Source organism: Mytilus galloprovincialis, chromosome 1, assembly GCF_965363235.1.
Source record: "Mytilus galloprovincialis chromosome 1, xbMytGall1.hap1.1, whole genome shotgun sequence".
NCBI classification, from domain to species: Eukaryota; Metazoa; Mollusca; class Bivalvia; order Mytilida; family Mytilidae; genus Mytilus; species Mytilus galloprovincialis.
Genome location: NC_134838.1, coordinates 130,138,600 through 130,161,261, shown reverse-complemented (window position 1 = coordinate 130,161,261; position 22,662 = coordinate 130,138,600). Strand labels below are relative to the sequence as shown.

The window sequence follows — 22,662 nt, the reverse complement described above, 5'->3', positions numbered from 1 at the left end:
AATATTTACTCATCTAGCTGTACTTCATGTCAAGCAGCAATGTGTTTATGGATGATAATGTGCTCATCTCCTACCAATATTTACTCATCTAGCTGTACTTCATGTCAAGCAGCAATGTGTTTATGGATGATAATGTGCTCATCTCCTACCAATATTTACTCATCTAGCTGTACTTCATGTCAAGCAGCAATGTGTTTATTGATGATAATGTGCTCATCTCCTACCAATATTTACTCATCTAGCTGTACTTCATGTCAAGCAGTAATGTGTTTATGGATGATAATGTGCTCATCTCCTACCAATATTTACTCATCTAGCTGTACTTCATGTCAAGCAGCAATGTGTTTATGGATGATAATGTGCTCATCTCCTACCAATATTTACTCATCTAGCTGTACTTCATGTCAAGCAGCAATGTGTTTATGGATGATAATGTGCTCATCTCCTACCAATATTTACTCATCTAGCTGTACTTCATGTCAAGCAGCAATGTGTTTATGGATGATAATGTGCTCATCTCCTACCAATATTTACTCATCTAGCTGTACTTCATGTCAAGCAGCAATGTGTTTATGGATGATAATGTGCTCATCTCCTACCAATATTTACTCATCTAGCTGTACTTCATGTCAAGCAGCAATGTGTTTATGGATGATAATGTGCTCATCTCCTACCAATATTTACTCATCTAGCTGTACTTCATGTCAAGCAGTAATGTGTTTATGGATGATAATGTGCTCATCTCCTACCAATATTTACTCATCTAGCTGTACTTCATGTCAAGCAGCAATGTGTTTATTAATGATAATGTGCTCATCTCCTACCAATATTTACTCATCTAGCTGTACTTCATGTCAAGCAGTAATGTGTTTATGGATGATAATGTGCTCATCTCCTACCAATATTTACTCATCTAGCTGTACTTCATGTCAAGCAGTAATGTGTTTATGGATGATAATGTGCTCATCTCCTACCAATATTTACTCATCTAGCTGTACTTCATGTCAAGCAGCAATGTGTTTATGGATGATAATGTGCTCATCTCCTACCAATATTTACTCATCTAGCTGTACTTCATGTCAAGCAGCAATGTGTTTATGGATGATAATGTGCTCATCTCCTACCAATATTTACTCATCTAGCTGTACTTCATGTCAAGCAGCAATGTGTTTATGGATGATAATGTGCTCATCTCCTACCAATATTTACTCATCTAGCTGTACTTCATGTCAAGCAGCAATGTGTTTATGGATGATAATGTGCTCATCTCCTACCAATATTTACTCATCTAGCTGTACTTCATGTCAAGCAGCAATGTGTTTATGGATGATAATGTGCTCATCTCCTACCAATATTTACTCATCTAGCTGTACTTCATGTCAAGCAGCAATGTGTTTATGGATGATAATGTGCTCATCTCCTACCAATATTTACTCATCTAGCTGTACTTCATGTCAAGCAGCAATGTGTTTATGGATGATAATGTGCTCATCTCCTACCAATATTTACTCATCTAGCTGTACTTCATGTCAAGCAGCAATGTGTTTATGGATGATAATGTGCTCATCTCCTACCAATATTTACTCATCTAGCTGTACTTCATGTCAAGCAGCAATGTGTTTATGGATGATAATGTGCTCATCTCCTACCAATATTTACTCATCTAGCTGTACTTCATGTCAAGCAGCAATGTGTTTATGGATGATAATGTGCTCATCTCCTACCAATATTTACTCATCTAGCTGTACTTCATGTCAAGCAGCAATGTGTTTATGGATGATAATGTGCTCATCTCCTACCAATATTTACTCATCTAGCTGTACTTCATGTCAAGCAGCAATGTGTTTATGGATGATAATGTGCTCATCTCCTACCAATATTTACTCATCTAGCTGTACTTCATGTCAAGCAGCAATGTGTTTATGGATGATAATGTGCTCATCTCCTACCAATATTTACTCATCTAGCTGTACTTCATGTCAAGCAGCAATGTGTTTATGGATGATAATGTGCTCATCTCCTACCAATATTTACTCATCTAGCTGTACTTCATGTCAAGCAGCAATGTGTTTATGGATGATAATGTGCTCATCTCCTACCAATATTTACTCATCTAGCTGTACTTCATGTCAAGCAGCAATGTGTTTATGGATGATAATGTGCTCATCTCCTACCAATATTTACTCATCTAGCTGTACTTCATGTCAAGCAGCAATGTGTTTATGGATGATAATGTGCTCATCTCCTACCAATATTTACTCATCTAGCTGTACTTCATGTCAAGCAGCAATGTGTTTATGGATGATAATGTGCTCATCTCCTACCAATATTTACTCATCTAGCTGTACTTCATGTCAAGCAGCAATGTGTTTATGGATGATAATGTGCTCATCTCCTACCAATATTTACTCATCTAGCTGTACTTCATGTCAAGCAGCAATGTGTTTATGGATGATAATGTGCTCATCTCCTACCAATATTTACTCATCTAGCTGTACTTCATGTCAAGCAGCAATGTGTTTATGGATGATAATGTGCTCATCTCCTACCAATATTTACTCATCTAGCTGTACTTCATGTCAAGCAGCAATGTGTTTATGGATGATAATGTGCTCATCTCCTACCAATATTTACTCATCTAGCTGTACTTCATGTCAAGCAGCAATGTGTTTATGGATGATAATGTGCTCATCTCCTACCAATATTTACTCATCTAGCTGTACTTCATGTCAAGCAGTAATGTGTTTATGGATGATAATGTGCTCATCTCCTACCAATATTTACTCATCTAGCTGTACTTCATGTCAAGCAGTAATGTGTTTATTGATGATAATGTGCTCATCTCCTACCAATATTTACTCATCTAGCTGTACTTCATGTCAAGCAGTAATGTGTTTATTGATGATAATGTGCTCATCTCCTACCAATATTTACTCATCTAGCTGTACTTCATGTCAAGCAGCAATGTGTTTATTGATGATAATGTGCTCATCTCCTACCAATATTTACATATCCATGTAATAAAAAGTAAAATCACAAAAATACTGAACTTAGAGGAAACCAATTCGGAAAGTCCATAATCACATGGCAAAATCAAATAACAAAACGCATCAAAAACGAATGGACAAGAACTGTCATATTCCAGACTTGGTACAGACATTTTCAAATGTAGAAAATGGTGGATTAAACCTGGTTTAAGAGTGCTAACCCTCTCACTTTGATGACAGTCTCATCAAATTCCGTTATATTTATATAATAAGTGAGTCAATTACAAGACATACCGTATAGCAGGTTATTTTTGCGGTTGTAAAACTTGGCGATTTTCATTGAATAAGGTATACTAAATATTTTATCGGTTATTATTTTGGTGGATTTAAAACTTTTATCAATCCCTTTGCATAGACCGTTTTAAATTAGGGGAATTTAATTTGGGCGATTTTTTTCTATCCGCGAAAATAAGCGAAAATTTGCACCCTGCTAAAATAACCTGCTTTATGGTAGTAAGGTAATTCAAAGAGTTTTGGATGACGTGTTAATTTTATAAGAACTTACATCCATGGCCTCACCAATCAGTTTAACCATACCAGATAATAGCACAGGTGCCACAGGGGTAAACTTGTTGTCAGCACAACTGAAAAATAAATATAATGTACAATTCTGACATGTTTTGCCACAATGACAACAATTCGGTGTAATCTCAATTTTCAGCACAACTGAAAAAAAATCTAAAGTATTTATTTACCTGACCCTTCCATCAATTTTTAATGAAACTTTCTTATGATATTAACTTATTATAAAATGTCAATAAATCAAAAATTACCGTCATGAATAATAAAAGAGAATGCCTTTGAAAAAAACACATTTATAACTACATGTTCTGAACACTTTGTTCAACTAGTATTAAGTTGCTATAGTGCTGGTAGTACTTTTTAAAATAACTAACATGATCATATGACTGGCGCAACATGTGGAGCAGGACCTGCTCACCCTTTCAGAGCACCTCAGATCCACTCTCGTTTTTGTTTTTTTTGTTTGGTTTGTGTTGCTCAGTCTTCAATATTGCTTTTTGTCTACTATTTTGGTCATTTTTAGTTTTTTGGCATGTTGTTTTCAGTTTTGTTTTCATCTTATGATTTTGAATACTCCTTTGGTATCTTTCCCTTCCAGTTAATGCATTCTGATTTCCATTCTGCTAACAATTCACATTACACTCCTAACATAATTATATACTCACTTCAAACAAACATGATGAACAAATTGTACAGCCATGTTCTTTAGCTTGGCATTAGTACTCTGGCCATACAAACAGTCAAATATAACCTTTTGAAAGATATCATAAGTCAGAAAATTTAACACAAGTAATAGGGAATGTTTATATATTGAGAACTGCTTTCAATAAGATTAAGAAAGTAGTATTATTTTTATTTTATTAAAAATACTGTAAATCAAGGAACAAGATAAGATGTCTCCCCTGCTTTACTGACCATTGATTTTATGTTGAAAGTCATACAGATAAAGATTTTACTACAAGTATCACATGAACTATTTCAAAATATCCATGACAATGAGAACAAGGTCAAATAAATCAAACCAGACAGACATGTACACCTTACAACTATTCCATACACCAAATATAATTGACCTATTGCTACTAGTATTTGAAAAATAGGCTATTAAAACACAACTGCTTAAAACTCATCAATGAACCAAGAAATTTGGGTCAAGGTCAGATGATATCTGCTATGCAGACATGTACCCCTTACAATCATTTCATACACCACATATAGTTCACCTACTGCATAAAATATTTGAGAAACAGACCTAGTCATATAACTTTAACCTTGATCACTGATCCATGAAATGAGGTCAAGGTCAGGTGAACCCTGTCTGACGGACATGGATACGTTACAAGGAAACCATATACCAAATATAGTTAACTCATTGTGTTGAATCTTCAATGGTGGCCTTCAGCTGTTTTCTGCACATTTGTTTGGTTGTTGTGTCATTCACACATTCCCCATTTCTATTCACAATGTTAACCTATTACTCTTAATAAGTGAGAAATTTATATATAAAAAAATAATATTTTGTGAGATTCATGTTGCTCAATCTTCAGTTTTCCATGTTGTGATTGGTGTACTGTTGTTTGACTGTTGGTCTATTTCTTTTCTAGCCATGGCTTTGTCAGTTTATTTTTGACTTATGAGTTTGACTGTCCCTTTGGTATCTTTCCCCTGATTTTACCTTGATACAGGAAATAAAGACATTAGCATCATCTCCTTCTTTTAAGAAGAGCTTAAATCACCATAACACTTACCTGGATACAGGAAGGAAATACATTTGCAGCATCTCTGGCTCTTAGGAAGAATGGGAAAATTTTCAGTCTTATTCTTGTACATACTGGTCGTCGTTTATGGTCAGGTTTTGTTGCTGGCTGTAAATATAATATAAGAGTTTGGTATCAAAACTAAATATAAAATGGTCCCTATCTTCATTGTCTGATCATTATTACAGTCTGCAGGATGTCTCTCAGCAGAACTTAACCACAGAACTGACAGCTGAATCTAACCAAAGATTTCTGTAAAAGTTAACAGACGATGGACCTAAAGTGGTGGCAATTGCTCACACTGGCCAATTCTCACTTATGATCAATAATCAACTTCTGATTCAATTTTTATGTAACTTTTTTTTGTTTTTTGGGGGTGGGGTGGGGAGGAGGGCTAGTCTTAACTAATGGGTGAGCTGCCATTTGCTATAATTTACAGTTGTTCTATTCACATATTAGATTTGCAAATTAAAAAATAAAATTTTGTTTTATTGAGATAATCATTCAACTTTAGATACTAAATAACCTCAATCAGTTTTAAAGTTTTCATTGATTTGACATGTAGGTAATTTGCATTTAAAATAATTTATTAAAAACTGCAGAATATTATTTCATTTTGATTTTATATTTTTTCTAATTTCTTATATATGATTGCTTTTAGATATGCATAAGAGTGGAAATAGTACTGTAGTTAAAAGGTTGTCATTAGTGTGTAATTTGAGAGTTGTAAATGATTTTTTTTTATGGCAAATTTAAGCTAAACAAATAGTAAAAGTTTGGATCTAACTAAACAATTAAATTCCTTTGTAAAAGTAAGATTATTTTCAATATATCCTATTCAGTAGTATGATCAATGTCAAACAAATTTTTATTAGTGAACTGTATCATGCACTCATTTAAAACTTCTTTACATTTAAAAAAGTAAAAAAATAAATGAAATGAGTTATAAATAATACAAACTTTCAGCTTAATTAACTGTTTGATTGAAAAGATTTGTATTGTTTTAGACAATTTTAAAGGATATGAAATAATAATGTCAGTGTAAGCTTCAGTGACTCTTTTCACAAAAATCAGTCTTACGATTAAAATTGTTAAAATTGATCTTCAGTTATATTGAAATGCTTGACTTAGTGACAGACTTACTAATAATTTTATTGGTAAAGTTTTTTGAGAAAAGAGTCACATGGTTTCAAGATTGTTCACTTTGTTTATCTGCCTTTTAATATTATAATAAAGAGGAGGAAAAGAGAGCAAAAAAAGAAAGGTAAATATTGATTCTGTGATGCCTCTATCAAAGCACTAGAAGTTTTTCGGGCAAAGCTAAATTCTTAAATAAATAGAGAAAGTATTAATCTAAACTAAACAATTAAATTCCCTTTTAAACAAGAAATATTTCTAATAAATAAATAACATTGATTGATTGATTTTTGGTTGCTACGTCCAGTGGCAAATATTTCATGCATATTCAGGACGAGAACAAGTTCACAATAAATACAATAGGTAGGTCTTGTCATAATAGAGGCCATTTGGGATGATGGTCGGGGAAATTTGGACTGCCACTGGAAAATAAGGATATATTGGATAAGAACAGAAATTTTGCCTTGCAACACCTGGCCACCTACAGGCCCTCAAAGAGTTGTTACAAGGGTTCTTAAGGGCATACGATACAGTTTTTATTCCATATATAAATTTTGATGAAAATTTGCAAGTAGGCTATTTTTTACCAGATTAAATCAAATGTGTAATAAAAAATATACCTTCATGTGCTACTTTTTGAGTAAATTGAGGTTCCAATTTCAGATATTTCCTCAAAATACGGATTTTTGGACTTATTTTTCCTTTGATAGAAATACATAACTTTTTTGTTTTAAAAGATACACACGATCTGTTTTTTGTATAATTATTTGTAATTTAAATGTTATATAAATATTGCATAAATTTGTACATTTCATTTTTACAAATAACTCAAATTTATCAAGGATAAAAGGTCATTTTTTGCTGTATATTAATCAAATCTTCATTGATTTAGCATGATGTTTTACCATGTAGCTTGTGTGCATTTAAAATAATTTATGAAATACTGCAGAACATGGTTTCATTTTAATTTTATAGTTTTTGTTAACCTATTATATATGATTGCTTTTAGATATGTATTAGAGTAGTGGTAGAGTTGTTGTCATCATTGTGGAATTTATTAGGTGTAAATGAAGTTTTTTTCTTTTAAATCTAACTATACAATTAAATTCCTTTTTAAAGTTAAGATTTTCATCAATATATCTTATTCTCTGGTATGATCAATGTCAATTAAATGTTTGCTGGTTACCTTTATCAGGTTAATATAGATGTGAATGGATTTGTATTAACGTCGCTGGGCTTCTAAAATGTTGTAAATTACAAATTTTTCAAATGAAAAAATATCTCACAAACAGGCTTTGAAAATTTTGGCAAAATGCATGCTTCCAAAATGTTGTATGTGAACTTGAACATTTTTGTAAATAGCAGTGAAATAAAAACTTTGACATTTCTGGATTATCCAAGAACTTAAACTATTTTCACAGAAATAAATCAATGTACAATTATTTTTTTCCCAAAGCCATTCTACAATGATTTTCAAGTTTTCATACAACATTTTGGAAGCAAACTTTACAAACAACTGACATTGGCAATTTTGTAATATGTCTTATTTCACACATTTTGATTGGTCTAACTGTATATATGTAGGACTCAAATCTATGCTGGGTTCCAAATCTATGGCAGATTCCTAATCTATGGCAAATGTGACGTCATGCCATTCCAAATCTATGACAGATTTTTTACAATTCTAATCTATGGCAAGTTTTGTTATTTCCTAATCTATGGCGGATTTTTGTTGTTTCCAAATCTATGGCAAATGTTGTGCACAAAAAAAAAGTAAAATCACCAAAATACTGAGTTTCGAGGAAAATTCAATCGGAAAGTCCATAATAACATGTCAAAATCAAATGACAAAACACATCAAACGAATGGACAACAACTGCAATATTCCTGACTTGGTACAGGCATTTTCAAGTGTAGAAAATGGTGGATTGAACCTGATTTTATAGCGCTAAACCACTCACTTTTACGACAGTTAAATGGAAAACAATGCAGTACAAATAATACGACCAATGACTTGTCTCAAACAAGTGAACATGTACGACAACGGGAGCATGTTTATACACATTTGTGAAATAAACATTCAACAATGGTCAACAAAATCGTGATGGCAAAAAAAAACATAAATGAATAATTCATATACCTTGATACAGACTTCAAGATTAAAATGATGTGCCCCGTAAAAAATTTTTTTTTCTAATCTGTGCATGGTACCTGTTTAACCAATTAATTAAACTAACTAGTAAGAAGGTAGTTTTTTTTTTTTTTATATATAAAATGAAATTGATAAATAAAATTAAACGGTTTAAATTTTCAAATAATATTTATTTCAAAGCCAATACATGGTTTTTATTTGATGACGATTTATATCAAATTGGAATCTGGTAATTTTATCTTTCACTTTATAAACGTTGTCAGCCGTAGACAGTAAAAAAATTACTATAATAGCTCCTAAAATTTCCGGTACTGAAAAAATCGAACACACATTATGTCCCTCTTCTGGATAATAGGTCACATGTTGTTGTAAACCATCCGCAAATTGTTGTCGAGGGAAATTCCTTCGTCTGGAATGGTATTCAAATCTATGGGTTCTGCAATTGTTTGCGGCGGCGAAGATGTGATATGACGTTGCTTAATTGTGACGTTATATGTCAGATCTGCCATAGATTTGGAGAAAACAAAAATCTGCCATAGATTTGACTTGTTTGACGTTTGTAACGTCACATTTGCCATAGATTAGGAATCTGCCATAGATTTGGAACCCGCCATAGATTTGAGTCCTACATATATATGCTATTTTGTTATACCAAAGATTTCCTCCCGCCGAGACCATTGGTGTCAAAAAGTATTTTTAGTCAAAAAAGTCATATACGACATTTTAGAAGCCCAGCGACGTTATTTAAGATTGACAATTTAAAAGGACTAGAAATAATTATGTCAGTGTAAGCTTCAGTGACTCTTTTCACAAAAATCAGTCTAACGATTAAAATTGTTAAAATTGATCTTCAGTTATGATGAAATGTGCATGATTTACTAATTATTTTATTTGTAAAGTTTTTTGAAAAAAGAGCAACATGGTTTCAAGATTGTTCACTTTGTTTATCTGCCCTTTGATGTCATAATAAAAAGGAAGAATGGTGAAACCTCTATCCAGAGGCGGATTTAGGGGGGGGGCCAGGGCCCCCCCCCCCTTTTTGGGAAAAAAATTGGTTGCTTATATAGGGAATCACTGAAGCATGACTACAGCGGCCCCCCTCTTAGGTCAGTCAGTGGGCCCCCACTTATGAAAATTTCTGGATCCGCCACTGCTATCAATGCTCTTTCTAACTATTTTATTTGAAAAGTATTTGCTATAATGGTGTCCATCAAGAACAAATACTACACCAGCTTTTCTATCTTGAAATAATATTCAATACCATTTTTTGTTATTGGATAAATATTACATATCATATACATTTGTAACAGGTACACAAGCTGCTTAAAACTAAACATGCTAAATTAATCACCAGTGAGATCGGTATTTTGATGCAGCTTTGAAAATATTAAATATGACAAACAGTTGTAATTTTAGATTTCACACTTGTTAACAATAAATCGAAGCATCTTGTGAAAGTTACTGCATCTTGAAAATTGAAACGACACTTTTCCTGTTTTATCAAACCTAAATGCTCTAAATAATCATTTTGACATCTATTTATTTCATCTTTGTAATTCATAGGTAATTGTCTCTGATATATAGCTTTTTACCTCTTATACAAATTTAACAAGAAATATTTCACAACTATAATAAATAGATCTGATAAAATGTTTTAATTCATCTTTGGCCCAATTATTATCAATATATATCATATTTCATTGTATATATAATATACGTGATTTAAATGTTTATAGGTTACCTGAAGCAGGTATAAACATGATCTTATTTACTTCCTGCTACGACCATATTTTGAGAAACAGCTAAGGAAATGACTTTAAATTGTAATTTATACAACTGAAAGGACTTTTGCATTCATCAAGAGGTATTAAGTTATACAACTTATCTGTATTAGTTTGACAATGTTACAGGACCTGGGTTTATAGAATATTCATTGTTGTGTTACATATTTGTTTTTTTCTTTCATTTTTTTTACATAATTAAGGCCGTTAGTTTTCTCGTTTGAATTGTTTTACATTGTCTTATCGGGGCCTTTTATAGCTGACTATGCGGTATGGGCTTTGACCCTTGTTGAAGGCCGTACGGTGACCTATAGTTGTTAATGTCTGTGTCATTTTGGTCTTTTGTGTTTAGTTGTCTCATTGGCAATCATACCACATTTTCTTTTTTATATATTCACGTTTATATAGTATAATACAATATACAATACAATATACAATATGCTTTATTTTAAAAACACTCTGCCACATTGACATGTGAAACAAGTAGTAAATTACAAAATATAATCACATACAATTAAAGAGAGAAATTACCTACCTTAACAAAGTATGTATATATTGAAACATAAAATTGACCTTGACTATCAAAATCAAACTGGAACATTTTTATTTAGTTTTTCAACGCTATTAATCATAATATTTTTTTTCAAATATTTTACACTATAAGGTATGGGGAAAATCTGACTTCAGAATATGTTGTATGTCATCTGCTTAACCATAACATTTTTTTTCATCAAATATGGGATTTGGATACACTATTTTCTGTTATCTTAATTATCAAATCAGCCAATGAAATTTCTGCCTTCAAATGTTTGAAGGTAAATATCTGGCATAAATATAAAATTTTGATCCTATGATAAGTTTATTTAATCATTACAACGATATCTTTCAACCCTGAAAGGTTTTTAAAACAGAAAGTAGAATGGATTATTGTCAGATCATTGTAACAACCATTGCATGAACACAGTATATGTTTATCATATCAGATTGGCAGAAATACTGAGTTAAATTGATATAATGAGAATTTTGAAGGAGTTTCTAAATTGTTAATTTCACTATCCTTTTTTAAAAGTACCACAGTTGTACTATATAATGACCTTCAGGATCTAATAATGTGTCCCTAATAGTCATAGCACAGCTTGACAACATCTCAAGCAAACATATCCATGAATATTTGTCAAACAGTGAAACCAGTTGAAAATTAGGGAGAACATTTTAGAACAATTTGATGTTTTAACAAAATGTGATTATTCATACTGAATATAGATATAAGAACATCATGTAGTGTGTGTCCCAATGAAACAACTGTCCATCCTAATCACAACTTGTAAAAGTATATTATAGGTCAAAGTACGGCCTTCAACACAGAGCCTTCAAAAAGGGCTCCAAAAATGACTAAGTGTTTAAAAAATATTTAGTATATTTTCAGCCTTTTTCCTATTCTTGAACGAATATCTCATTGTTAAAGCAATAAAGTGCAATAACTAGTCAATATTATACTTAACATCAATTTTATTTACAAATAACGTCTCACCTTATACAAATAAGATAACATAATAATAGTAATTCTAATGCAATTTGTATGTAACAATTTTTTTCATTGGCTAAAAGTTGCCGTCAAATTCACAGTTGACCAGGCGTAACTAAGGAGGGACAACCATTTTGAAATGATTGAATCATCAAATGTTGGATTACTACTATATAATCCAAAATAAAACAACACCTACCAGGAATTCGCCGTTTTAAAGTTATTTTATCAGAATTTGAAGCGTACAGGTAACGTAATAACCTCCAGTTTGTAAGTTTTCATTTGTATGACGTCACGTTTACCCATGACGTCTTTGCGCCAAAATCATTCATAAAGTTACACGGATTTTTTTTATTTGTCAAATTTAGACATTTTTCCAAGTTTTATCTTATTATTTCTTTTTGAAATGCATTAGAATCGGAATAACAGTGCTGTAGTTGAAGAGTTGCCACCGTCAATTTTGATTTGACGGTCCCAAATCTCCGTTTTACTGTCTCCGCTACGCGTCGCCAGTAAAAATGCATTTGCAACCGTCAAATCTACAATTGACAGTGGCAACTCTTCAACTACAGTACTGTTATTCCTTAAATCTATACCCATTGGACCCTACCTATTAGATCAAATTATTATATTTCATTTTTCTTTAGGTCATGGCTTCAAATAAAGTTATACTATGTGGACCTTGTCAAGAAGAAAAAGTCAACACTAAAGCTGACATCTGGTGTTACAACTGTAACGAAGGCTTGTGTTCAACATGTTCTGGTCAACACAAAAAATTCAAAGGAACACGAGATCATAAAACTATTGATATCAAAAGTTATAAACCCTCCATCAGAGCTATCAATACAGAATGTGACATACATGGTCAACAGCTAAAACTGTACTGTCCCAGTCATTTAATGCCTTGCTGTGATGAATGTATTTCCATAAATCATTCAAAATGTACTGGAATAAAAAGTTTAGAAAGTGTAGTAGACAACACCAAAATTGAAAAATCAACAAAAAAAATAGATAATGATATTAACTCCACCTTACAGATTTTGAATGAAATAATGAGCAACAAATCAGGAAACATCAAAAGAGGAGAAGAACAAGTGGACAGCATAAAGGAAACTATTGGGAAATATAGAAAGAAAATAAATAAACATTTAGATGACCTGGAGAAGAAGCTTTGCCAAGAAACAGACACCATCTTAAATCAAGAAAAATCAAAAGCATCAGATTTAAAAACTGAAATTGATGGAAAACAGAAAAACTTAAAGAAAATGCAAGAACACTTACATACAGTTATACCACACACTTCAAAACTCCAATCATTTCTAGGTTTACATCAGATTGAACAACAAGTACATCAATGTCAAAGATATGTTGATGATCTGGAAGATGATGATAGGGCAAAAGAATTTGATATCAAAATGAAACAAAATGATGAGATAGAAAGTATACAAAGCAAGATAAGATCACTAGAATCCCTGGGAGAAGTAATGGTTGTTAAAAAAAATATAGACTTGAATAGAGAAAGAAGTGTGAGGAGGAAAGCACAAGTACAATCACGAGAACAATCCAACATAAACAACATGACAATGAATATTGAGACACAGATAGAGATCAACATAAAGGATATAATCAGTGACATGATTTGTCTGATGGATGGAAGACTTATAGTAGTGGAATCTAGTGGTAAAGTTCACCTACTTACTTCTGATGGTAAACTACAGAAACAATTACCTATACCTGGTGGAGCCAAGAGTATTACACAGATCAATCAGAACACTATAGCCATAACTTATCATAGGGAGAAAGCCATTAAGATCTTTAATATGGAGAAAGAAACAGTTACCAAAGTTATCAATTTAGACAAAGCATGCTATGGTTCATCATTCTCCAATGATTCTATGGCTGTAGGTTTGATTGGTGATGATTATGGTGATTATGAAATCCGTATTATAGACTTGGAAGGAAATACACTGAAGTCAATACAGGTTGAGAGTGAATCAGCCCTGCGTCACCTTGTTTACTGTAATGACAGAGTAATCTATAGTGACTGGATAGGTAAAGCAGTATACTGTTATGATGAATCAGGTAAACAGATCTGGAGATATACACAGGATTTATCAAGACCAAGAGGACTTTGTACAGATACATATGGTAACATTATTGTAGTAGACAATAACTCTAATAGTATAATAGTAATATCAAAAGATGGACAGGATAGTAAAGTACTGATTGGTAATGAGGATGGACTGAAGGATTCTTATTGTATTTGTTTTAAACATAATCAGTCTTCAGGTTTTATTTGTGATGTCAGTGGCACATACTTGGCAAAATTCAATTTATCTTCGGGATAAGGTATACAATAAGGAGTGGATTCTACAGAACTATAAAATTGTTATATATATATATTGTGGATTCACTATTATGCGTTGGATACCAATGTTCCTGGATTCATGAGTGAAGAAGAACCATAAATTTAAAAGTTCAATAAAATACAATTTTTCTATTAGGATATATGCAGACTTTGGTATAACAATGAAATCAAATATACATGAATTTGCAAGTGTATCTCAAAACATGAAAATTTGTACTAACGAAAATAAATTAATTAACAGTATGATATATACATTTATTATATACTTAGTAGTCAATACAGATAAATTGTATGTAAATACAGATAAATTGCATCGGAGCTAAACACATTTATTCTAAAAACAGTTATTGGCATGACACGGGTTATGTTCTTCTCATATATGTTATGATGGTATGATACTAAACCCCTAACGGGAAGGATTGTGCCTGATGTTCATATGATGAAATCATAATCTTTCAGTCAGTTTAATTGAAGTCTGGAGCTGGCATGTCAGTTAACTGCTAGTAGTCTGTTGTTATTTATGTATTATTGTCATTTTGTTTATTTTCTTTGGTTACATCTTCTGACATCAGACTCGGACTTCTCTTGAACTGAGTTTTAATGTGCGTATTGTTATGCGTTTACTTTTCTACATTGCTTAGAGGTATAGGGGGAGGGTTGAGATCTCACAAACATGTTTAACCCCGCCGCATTTTTGCGCCTGTCCCAAGTCAGGAGCCTCTGGCCTTTGTTAGTCTTGTATTATTTTAATTTTAGTTTCTTGTGTACAATTTGGAAATTAGTATGGCGTTCATTATCACTGGACTAGTATATATTTGTTTAGGGGCCAGCTGAGGGACGCCTCCGGGTGCGGGAATTTCTCGCTACATTGAAGACCTGTTGGTGACCCTCTGCTGTTGTTTTTTATTTGGTCGGGTTGTTGTCTCTTTGACACATTCCCCATTTCCATTCTCAATTTTATGTGTAATACAATCATTGGCAAGCGTGCTGTATCAGCCACCCGTGATGATATCGATTTCAGCACGGTTGCAAAATCTTTATCACACCTTTAATCTGTATGACGTCACGTCATCGATTGCAGTCACTGTTGCAAAGGCTTTCAAATCCCTAATCTGTATGACGTCATGTCAAACCTATAATCTGTATGACGTCATGTTACATAAAAAAACATTTACTTTAGGTATATGTAGATAATAAAGCGTATATGATATGGCTTTTCCAATATCACACACCATATCAACCCTCAACCAATATAATCCCTCGAGCAGAGCTCTTGGGATTATATTGGTGTCTCGGGTTGATACGGATGCGATATTGAAAAAGCCATATGATATTCTCTATGTACGGTATATATCTAGATTAAATAATGAAAATCTAAACCCATTTCTTGATGAAGCCTTTAAATTAACTAAAAGTTTAGATACCAAGGGAACATACTCTTGGTATACTTTTGCAAAAAATGTGTCACAAGATATAAATATTAACATTAAACTTATTGAGGAAACTAAAACTTTAAAACAGACTAAAATGTTAAAACCCCAATTAAAAAAAAGTTATATCAACTATTATCAAACTGTTATTGATGATAAAATAAATAACTTAAATGAAAATAATAAAATATATCTATATAAATTTCTTAAATCTAATATAAATAACCAAATGCAATACTACCTATCACACCCAAGTAAAGAGACAAGAAAAATGTTAACCAAATTTAGAATAAGCGAACATTGTCTCTTCATAGAAACTGGACGATATACCAAAATACGACGAAATGAAAGAAAATGTAAAATATGTAATATCTTAGACGATGAATTTCATTTTTTCTTCAACTTTAAAATAAATAAAAATATAAGAGAAATCTTTCTAAAATATTATATACAAAAATATGTAAATTTTAATACACTTAATTTTACTGATAAACTCGTAATAATACTTAATCCATCAACACCAAATGATGTAAAGCAGTTGTTTCTTTTATTAAAGAGTCATTAGAACTGAGGAAAGGAGAACAGTAACTGTTTTTATCATATTTCTTATAATATTGTCGAGTTTTCATTATGTTTCATTATATTTGTTTGTCAATGTATTTGCCACAACCAAAATTGGTTTTTGTATGTTTTGCAAATAAAGATATTATTATATTACAAGTAGTTGACTTATATGTGTGTTTTTCAATTTATTTTATTAATGGAAAATTCTTGTATTGTGGTTAAAAATAATATTATTTCAATTCATTATTTAATTGTACCAATTATTCACAAAATTACTATAATAGTGGTAACTGATGACAATATCTATAAAGCGTTTAAATAATTTTTAAGTCAGAAAAATTTGAAATGAAATCTTCCATGTCCGAGGAATTCAAATTAATCCTTTCCTCCAAATCTTAATTGTTTGTAACAACATTCTATTCCAAATAAATCAATGTGTGTTAACATAAAATAAATATTTGAATGAAAAAGTAATAGATTTAGATTGATCATTCAGTTCATTTTTGGAGACTGTCTGCTGTCATTTAGATGTCCTTAATTATAATTGTATCCATTTTTAATGCTTTTTTTATCTATGTATATTTCGAACTACAGTTGTGAGGTTTTATCAAAGTCCAAAATGTAAAAAAGGGTGCAACTTGACTTTTGACATTGGTTTATAATAATGGTGGTAAACAACACTGGTTTTTATATGACTGCAAACAAATTTTTGGGTTCGTATAATGGTATGATCTTGTCGTTGTCTGCGTCAGCGTCATTGTCCGCACAATAAATTTAGTTTAAGTGAATGGACTTCTATGAAATTTTACAAGAAGGTTCAATACCACAAAATATACAAGACCATTATTAGAATATGTTGATGTCATCTGGGACAACAACACACATCTTTTGATCACCCCTAGTTTTTGGTGGGGTTCGTGTTCTTTATTCTTTAGTTTTCTATGTTGTGTCATGTGTACTATTGTTTTTCTGTTTGTCTTTTTCATTTTTAGCCATGGCGTTGTCAGTTTGTTTTAGATTTATGAGTTTGACTGTCCCTTTGGTATCTTTATCCCTCTTTTGATTGATAAGATTGAAAAAGTACAAACAGAGGCTGCCAGGATCGTAGGTACTAGGTTGGTGTCCCTAGAGAGATTATATCTCGAAACGGGTTGGGAAAAGCTTAAAGATCGAAGGGAGGCCCACAGATTAATTTATTTTTACAAGATGAAAAATAATATTACTCCGGAATATTTATCAACCTTAGTTCCAGAATCCCATGCAACCATACATAATCATAATACGAGAAACTCGTCCCTAATCCCCCCTGTTCGAACAAGAACAGCCCTGTATTCAAATTATTTTTTACCGGCAACTGTACGTTCATGGAATCTCCTCCCTGAGAATGCTAAGACCAGTACTTCGGTGGGGGCATTCAGGAATTGTGTCCAGTCTCGGGCGATTAAACCTCCAAATTATTTTTACATTGGTAAGCGATTAGGTCAAATTTATCACTCAAGACTTCGTATGCAATGCAGTTCTCTAAATCATCATCTTTTTGTTAAAAACATAGTGGCTTTGCCACTTTGTTTATGTGATGCTATAGAAACGACAGCGCACTACTTGTTGCACTGCCCCCGTTTTCACATTATGGGTGAACAGCATTTTTATAATATCAATATAATACATTTTTTGTCGGAAGAAATCTTGCTACACAGTTCAACGGACTTCAGCTACGAACAAAACGTTGAAATACTAGGCAGTTCAAACATTTATACTCAGTAGTAAAAGATTTGTCATATGAAAGCACACATCTTGTTCAACAAGTAATACTTATATCTTAAATAATTGTGTCCGTTCAAAAACATACACTTTATTATTGAATTTCCGATGTATATGTTTTTCTTCTTTCTTGTGTGTCACAACCTTATTATTATGTTTTTATTCTTTCCATCTAGTGTAACATTGTTATTTTTTTAACATTTTACTCCTTGAGTATTACAATATGAAATGTTCTTATCAGGAAACAGATTAAAATAAGCTAACAGCTTGTTTCTTGTTTTCCTATTAATTATTTCACTTGTATTATTATGTAAATGCCTATGTATGTACCTGCATATAATTAATAAAATATGTTTACACTAATACCACAAAAGGAAGGTTTGGATTGATTTTGGGAGTTACAGTACCAACAGTTTAGGAATGAGGGGCTAAAAAGGGACCAAGAAACAATTGTATTTTCTTCAAATTTTTTTAATAAGGCTGCTTTTTGTCAAATAAGTGGGAAAAAAAGTCCATTTTGTACATTTTTCTTCCTTTCTAATAAGAAAATGTGGATATAATTAGCAAGTATATAACCATAATAAAATGATGTAACAAATTATGTATATTTTCACTTGCCTTTCCTTTAATGTCTATAGTCCCTTGGAAGATGGTATACATACTATTGACTTACCTTCCCTTTAATGTCTATAGTCCCTTGGAAGATGGTATACAGTTTGTTTAGAATATCTACTATTGACTTACCTTTCCTTTAATGTCTATAGTCCCTTGGAAGATGGTAAAAAGTTTGTTTAGAATATCTACTATTGACTTACCTTTCCTTTAATGTCTATAGTCCCTTGGAAGATGGTATATAGTTTGTTTAGAATATCTACTATTGACTTACCTTCCCTTTAATGTCTATAGTCCCTTGGAAGATGGTATACAGTTTGTTTAGAATATCTACTATTGACTTACCTTCCCTTTAATGTCTATAGTCCCCTGGAAGATGGTATACAGTTTGTTTAGAATATCTACTATTGACTTACCTTCCCTTTAATGTCTATAGTCCCCTGGAAGATGGTATACAGTTTGTTTAGAATATCTACTATTGACTTACCTTTCCTTTAATGTCTATAGTCCCCTGAAAGATGGTATAAAGTTGTTCAGAATATCTACTATTGACTTACCTTTCCTTTAATGTCTATAGTCCCTTGGAAGATGGTATACAGTTTGTTCAGAATATCTACTATTGACTTACCTTCCCTTTAATGTCTATAGTCCCCTGGAAGATGGTATAAAGTTTGTTCAGAATATCTACTATTGACTTACCTTCCCTTTAATGTCTATAGTCCCTTGGAAGATGGTATACAGTTTGTTAAGAATATCTACTATTGACTTACCTTCCCTTTAATGTCTATAGTCCCTTGGAAGATGGTAAAAAGTTTGTTTAGAATATCTACCAGGGCTTTCCATTGAAGCCGGTAGCCGGCGGAAATCCGCCGTTTGTGGTAGATACCAGTGCCGGCTACTTCACTGACAAAAATATAAATTCAAAAAGACAAAAATATCTTTTTCAAATGTTTACATGCAGCCGAGAGACGTCTTGTCGCAAAGTCGCGGTCACGATAAACAAGGATGAAAATCAGTGTTTACCTTGGGCTAAATATAGTTCACATGAATTCAGGTCACTGATTGGTTGTCTATTTAAAGTCAGAATGCATCGTTTCTTTTCAAAGATAACAAGAGAGACGTTCCGGTGGTCATTGAACGATAACAATAGAGACGTTCCGATGGTCATTAACTCGTTTGGCTTTTTTTTTTGGCTTTTAAAACGTGAAGACAATCAGATAGGATGACAATCTTATGTTATGGAATAATAGTCAAATTAAAGAAAGTATAGTAGATCATATTGTTCAGAATCTGGAAAACAGTATCTTTAAAAAAGTTTTGAAGTTAATTTTTCAAAACCCACGCGGTGTTCAGAGAATCAAGGTCAAAAACGAAAGTAGAATATTGTCGACTCGACCTCAAATAAATAACATTTCCAAATGATTTATGTATCCGACTTATTGAACAGTATACAAAAAAAGCGAAAATCAGAGGATATATCAATTTTCTGTCAATGCTTGAGAAACAATTGTATGATTTAAATACGCGTAACAGTCTTTATAGAGAAAAGGGGGGTCATTTGTTCACAAATGCACGTAGTTATGCAAAATAAATCGATCAAGATTTCTAACAAACCGAATTATTATATAAATAAAACTCCTATAAAAGTAAATGAATTTTAAGCATAAGGTAATAAAATAAAAAACTATAACAAAAAAAAAGCAATTTCTTTGAGATTTTTTTTTTCTTCTTTAATTTCATACATAAAAAATGGTCATTTGAAAGATGAAATAAGGTGCCAGGAGATTGCGAGAATGCAGGATTTTGCTCTATTTATGCCAGAGCCCCCAGACCCCCTGCCGTAAGGCACCAAGCTGACAGCTTGGTGGGCGTCCGGCTTCGCCGAACGCATCTTACAGCCGGCTATTATTTTAATTGAGCCTTCTACTTCAATTTCAATGGAAAGCCCTGATCTACTATTGACTTACCTTCCCTTCAATGTCTATAGTCCCTTGGAAGATGGTAAAAAGTTTGTTTAAAATATCTACTATTGACTTACCTTTCCTTTAATGTCTATAGTCCCCTGGAAGAGGGTATAAAGTTTGTTTAGAATATCTACTATTGACTTACCTTCCCTTTAATGTCTATAGTCCCCTGGAAGATGGAAAAAGTTTGTTTAGAATATCTACTATTGACTTACCTTTCCTTTAATGTCTATAGTCCCTTGGAAGATGGTATACAGTTTGTTTAGAATATCTACTATTGACTTACCTTCCCTTTAATGTCTATAGTCCCTTGGAAGATGGTATATAGTTTGTTTAGAATATCTACTATTGACTTACCTTCTCTTTAATGTCTATAGTCCCTTGGAAGATGGTATAAAGTTTGTTTAGAATATCTACTATTGACTTACCTTTCCTTTAATGTCTATAGTCCCTTGGAAGATGGTATATAGTTTGTTTAGAATATCTACTATTGACTTACCTTCTCTTTAATGTCTATAGTCCCTTGGAAGATGGTATAAAGTTTGTTTAGAATATCTACTATTGACTTACCTTTCCTTTAATGTCTATGGTCCCTTGGAAGATGGTATACAGTTTGTTTAGAATATCTACTATTGACTTACCTTCCCTTTAATGTCTATAGTCCCTTGGAAGATGGTAAAAAGTTTGTTTAGAATATCTACTATTGACTTACCTTTCCTTTAATGTCTATAGTCCCTTGGAAGATGGTAAAAAGTTTGTTTAGAATATCTACTATTGACTTACCTTTCCTTTAATGTCTATAGTCCCCTGGAAGATGGTATAAAGTTTGTTTAGAATATCTACTATTGACTTACCTTCCCTTTAATGTCTATAGTCCCCTGGAAGATGGTAAAAAGTTTGTTTAGAATATCTACTATTGACTTACCTTTCCTTTAATGTCTATAGTCCCTTGGAAGATGGTATACAGTTTGTTTAGAATATCTACTATTGACTTACCTTCCCTTTAATGTCTATAGTCCCTTGGAAGATGGTATATAGTTTGTTTAGAATATCTACTATTGACTTACCTTCTCTTTAATGTCTATAGTCCCTTGGAAGATGGTATAAAGTTTGTTTAGAATATCTACTATTGACTTACCTTCCCTTTAATGTCTATAGTCCCTTGGAAGATGGTATACAGTTTGTTTAGAATATCTACTATTGACTTACCTTCCCTTTAATGTCTATAGTCCCTTGGAAGATGGTAAAACGTTTGTTTAGAATATCTACTATTGACTTACCTTTCCTTTAATGTCTATAGTCCCTTGGAAGATGGTATACAGTTTGTTCAGAATATCTACTATTGACTTACCTTCCCTTTAATGTCTATAGTCCCCTGGAAGATGGTATAAAGTTTGTTCAGAATATCTACTATTGACTTACCTTCCCTTTAATGTCTATAGTCCCTTGGAAGATGGTATAAAGTTTGTTAAGAATATCTACTATTGACTTACATTCCCTTTAATGTCTATAGTCCCTTGGAAGATGGTAAAAAGTTTGTTTAGAATATCTACTATTGACTTACCTTCCCTTTAATGTCTATAGTCCCTTGGAAGATGGTAAAAAGTTTGTTTAGAATATCTACTATTGACTTACCTTTCCTTTAATGTCTATAGTCCCCTGGAAGATGGTATAAAGTTTGTTTAGAATATCTATTATTGATTTACCTTCCCTTTAATGTCTATAGTCCCCTGGAAGATGGTAAAAAGTTTGTTTAGAATATCTACTATTGACTTACCTTTCCTTTAATGTCTATAGTCCCCTGGAAGATGGTATAAAGTTTGTTCAGAATATCTACTATTGACTTACCTTTCCTTTAATGTCTATAGTCCCTTGGAAGATGGTATACAGTTTGTTTAGAATATCTACTATTGACTTACCTTCCCTTTAATGTCTATAGTCCCCTGGAAGATGGTATACAGTTTGTTCAGAATATCTACTATTGACTTACCTTCCCTTTAATGTCTATAGTCCCTTGGAAGATGGTATACAGTTTGTTAAGA

At 32.3% G+C, this 22,662-nt stretch overlaps 2 protein-coding genes across 3 annotated transcripts in view; one reads left to right on the top strand and one right to left on the bottom strand.

Moving 5' to 3' along the window:
• The window catches only part of LOC143059553 (proteasome adapter and scaffold protein ECM29-like), a 118,281-nt gene that overhangs the window by 66,918 nt on the left and 28,701 nt on the right, over window positions 1–22,662 (bottom strand). For both annotated transcript variants that reach the window (XM_076233082.1, XM_076233076.1), the window contains exons 9-11: window positions 5,318–5,434; window positions 4,235–4,320; window positions 3,553–3,631 (exon numbers count right to left, since the gene is read on the bottom strand). In XM_076233082.1, coding sequence (XP_076089197.1) covers window positions 3,553–3,631; window positions 4,235–4,320; window positions 5,318–5,434 — 282 coding nt within the window. The remainder of the gene's footprint in view (window positions 1–3,552; window positions 3,632–4,234; window positions 4,321–5,317; window positions 5,435–22,662) is intronic.
• On the top strand, window positions 10,351–14,532 carry LOC143059569 (uncharacterized). The gene is made up of 2 exons (XM_076233090.1): window positions 10,351–10,479; window positions 12,569–14,532. Exon 2 carries the CDS (start codon window positions 12,572–12,574, stop codon window positions 14,267–14,269), a length of 1,698 nt encoding a protein of 565 aa, XP_076089205.1. The 5' UTR covers window positions 10,351–10,479; window positions 12,569–12,571; the 3' UTR covers window positions 14,270–14,532.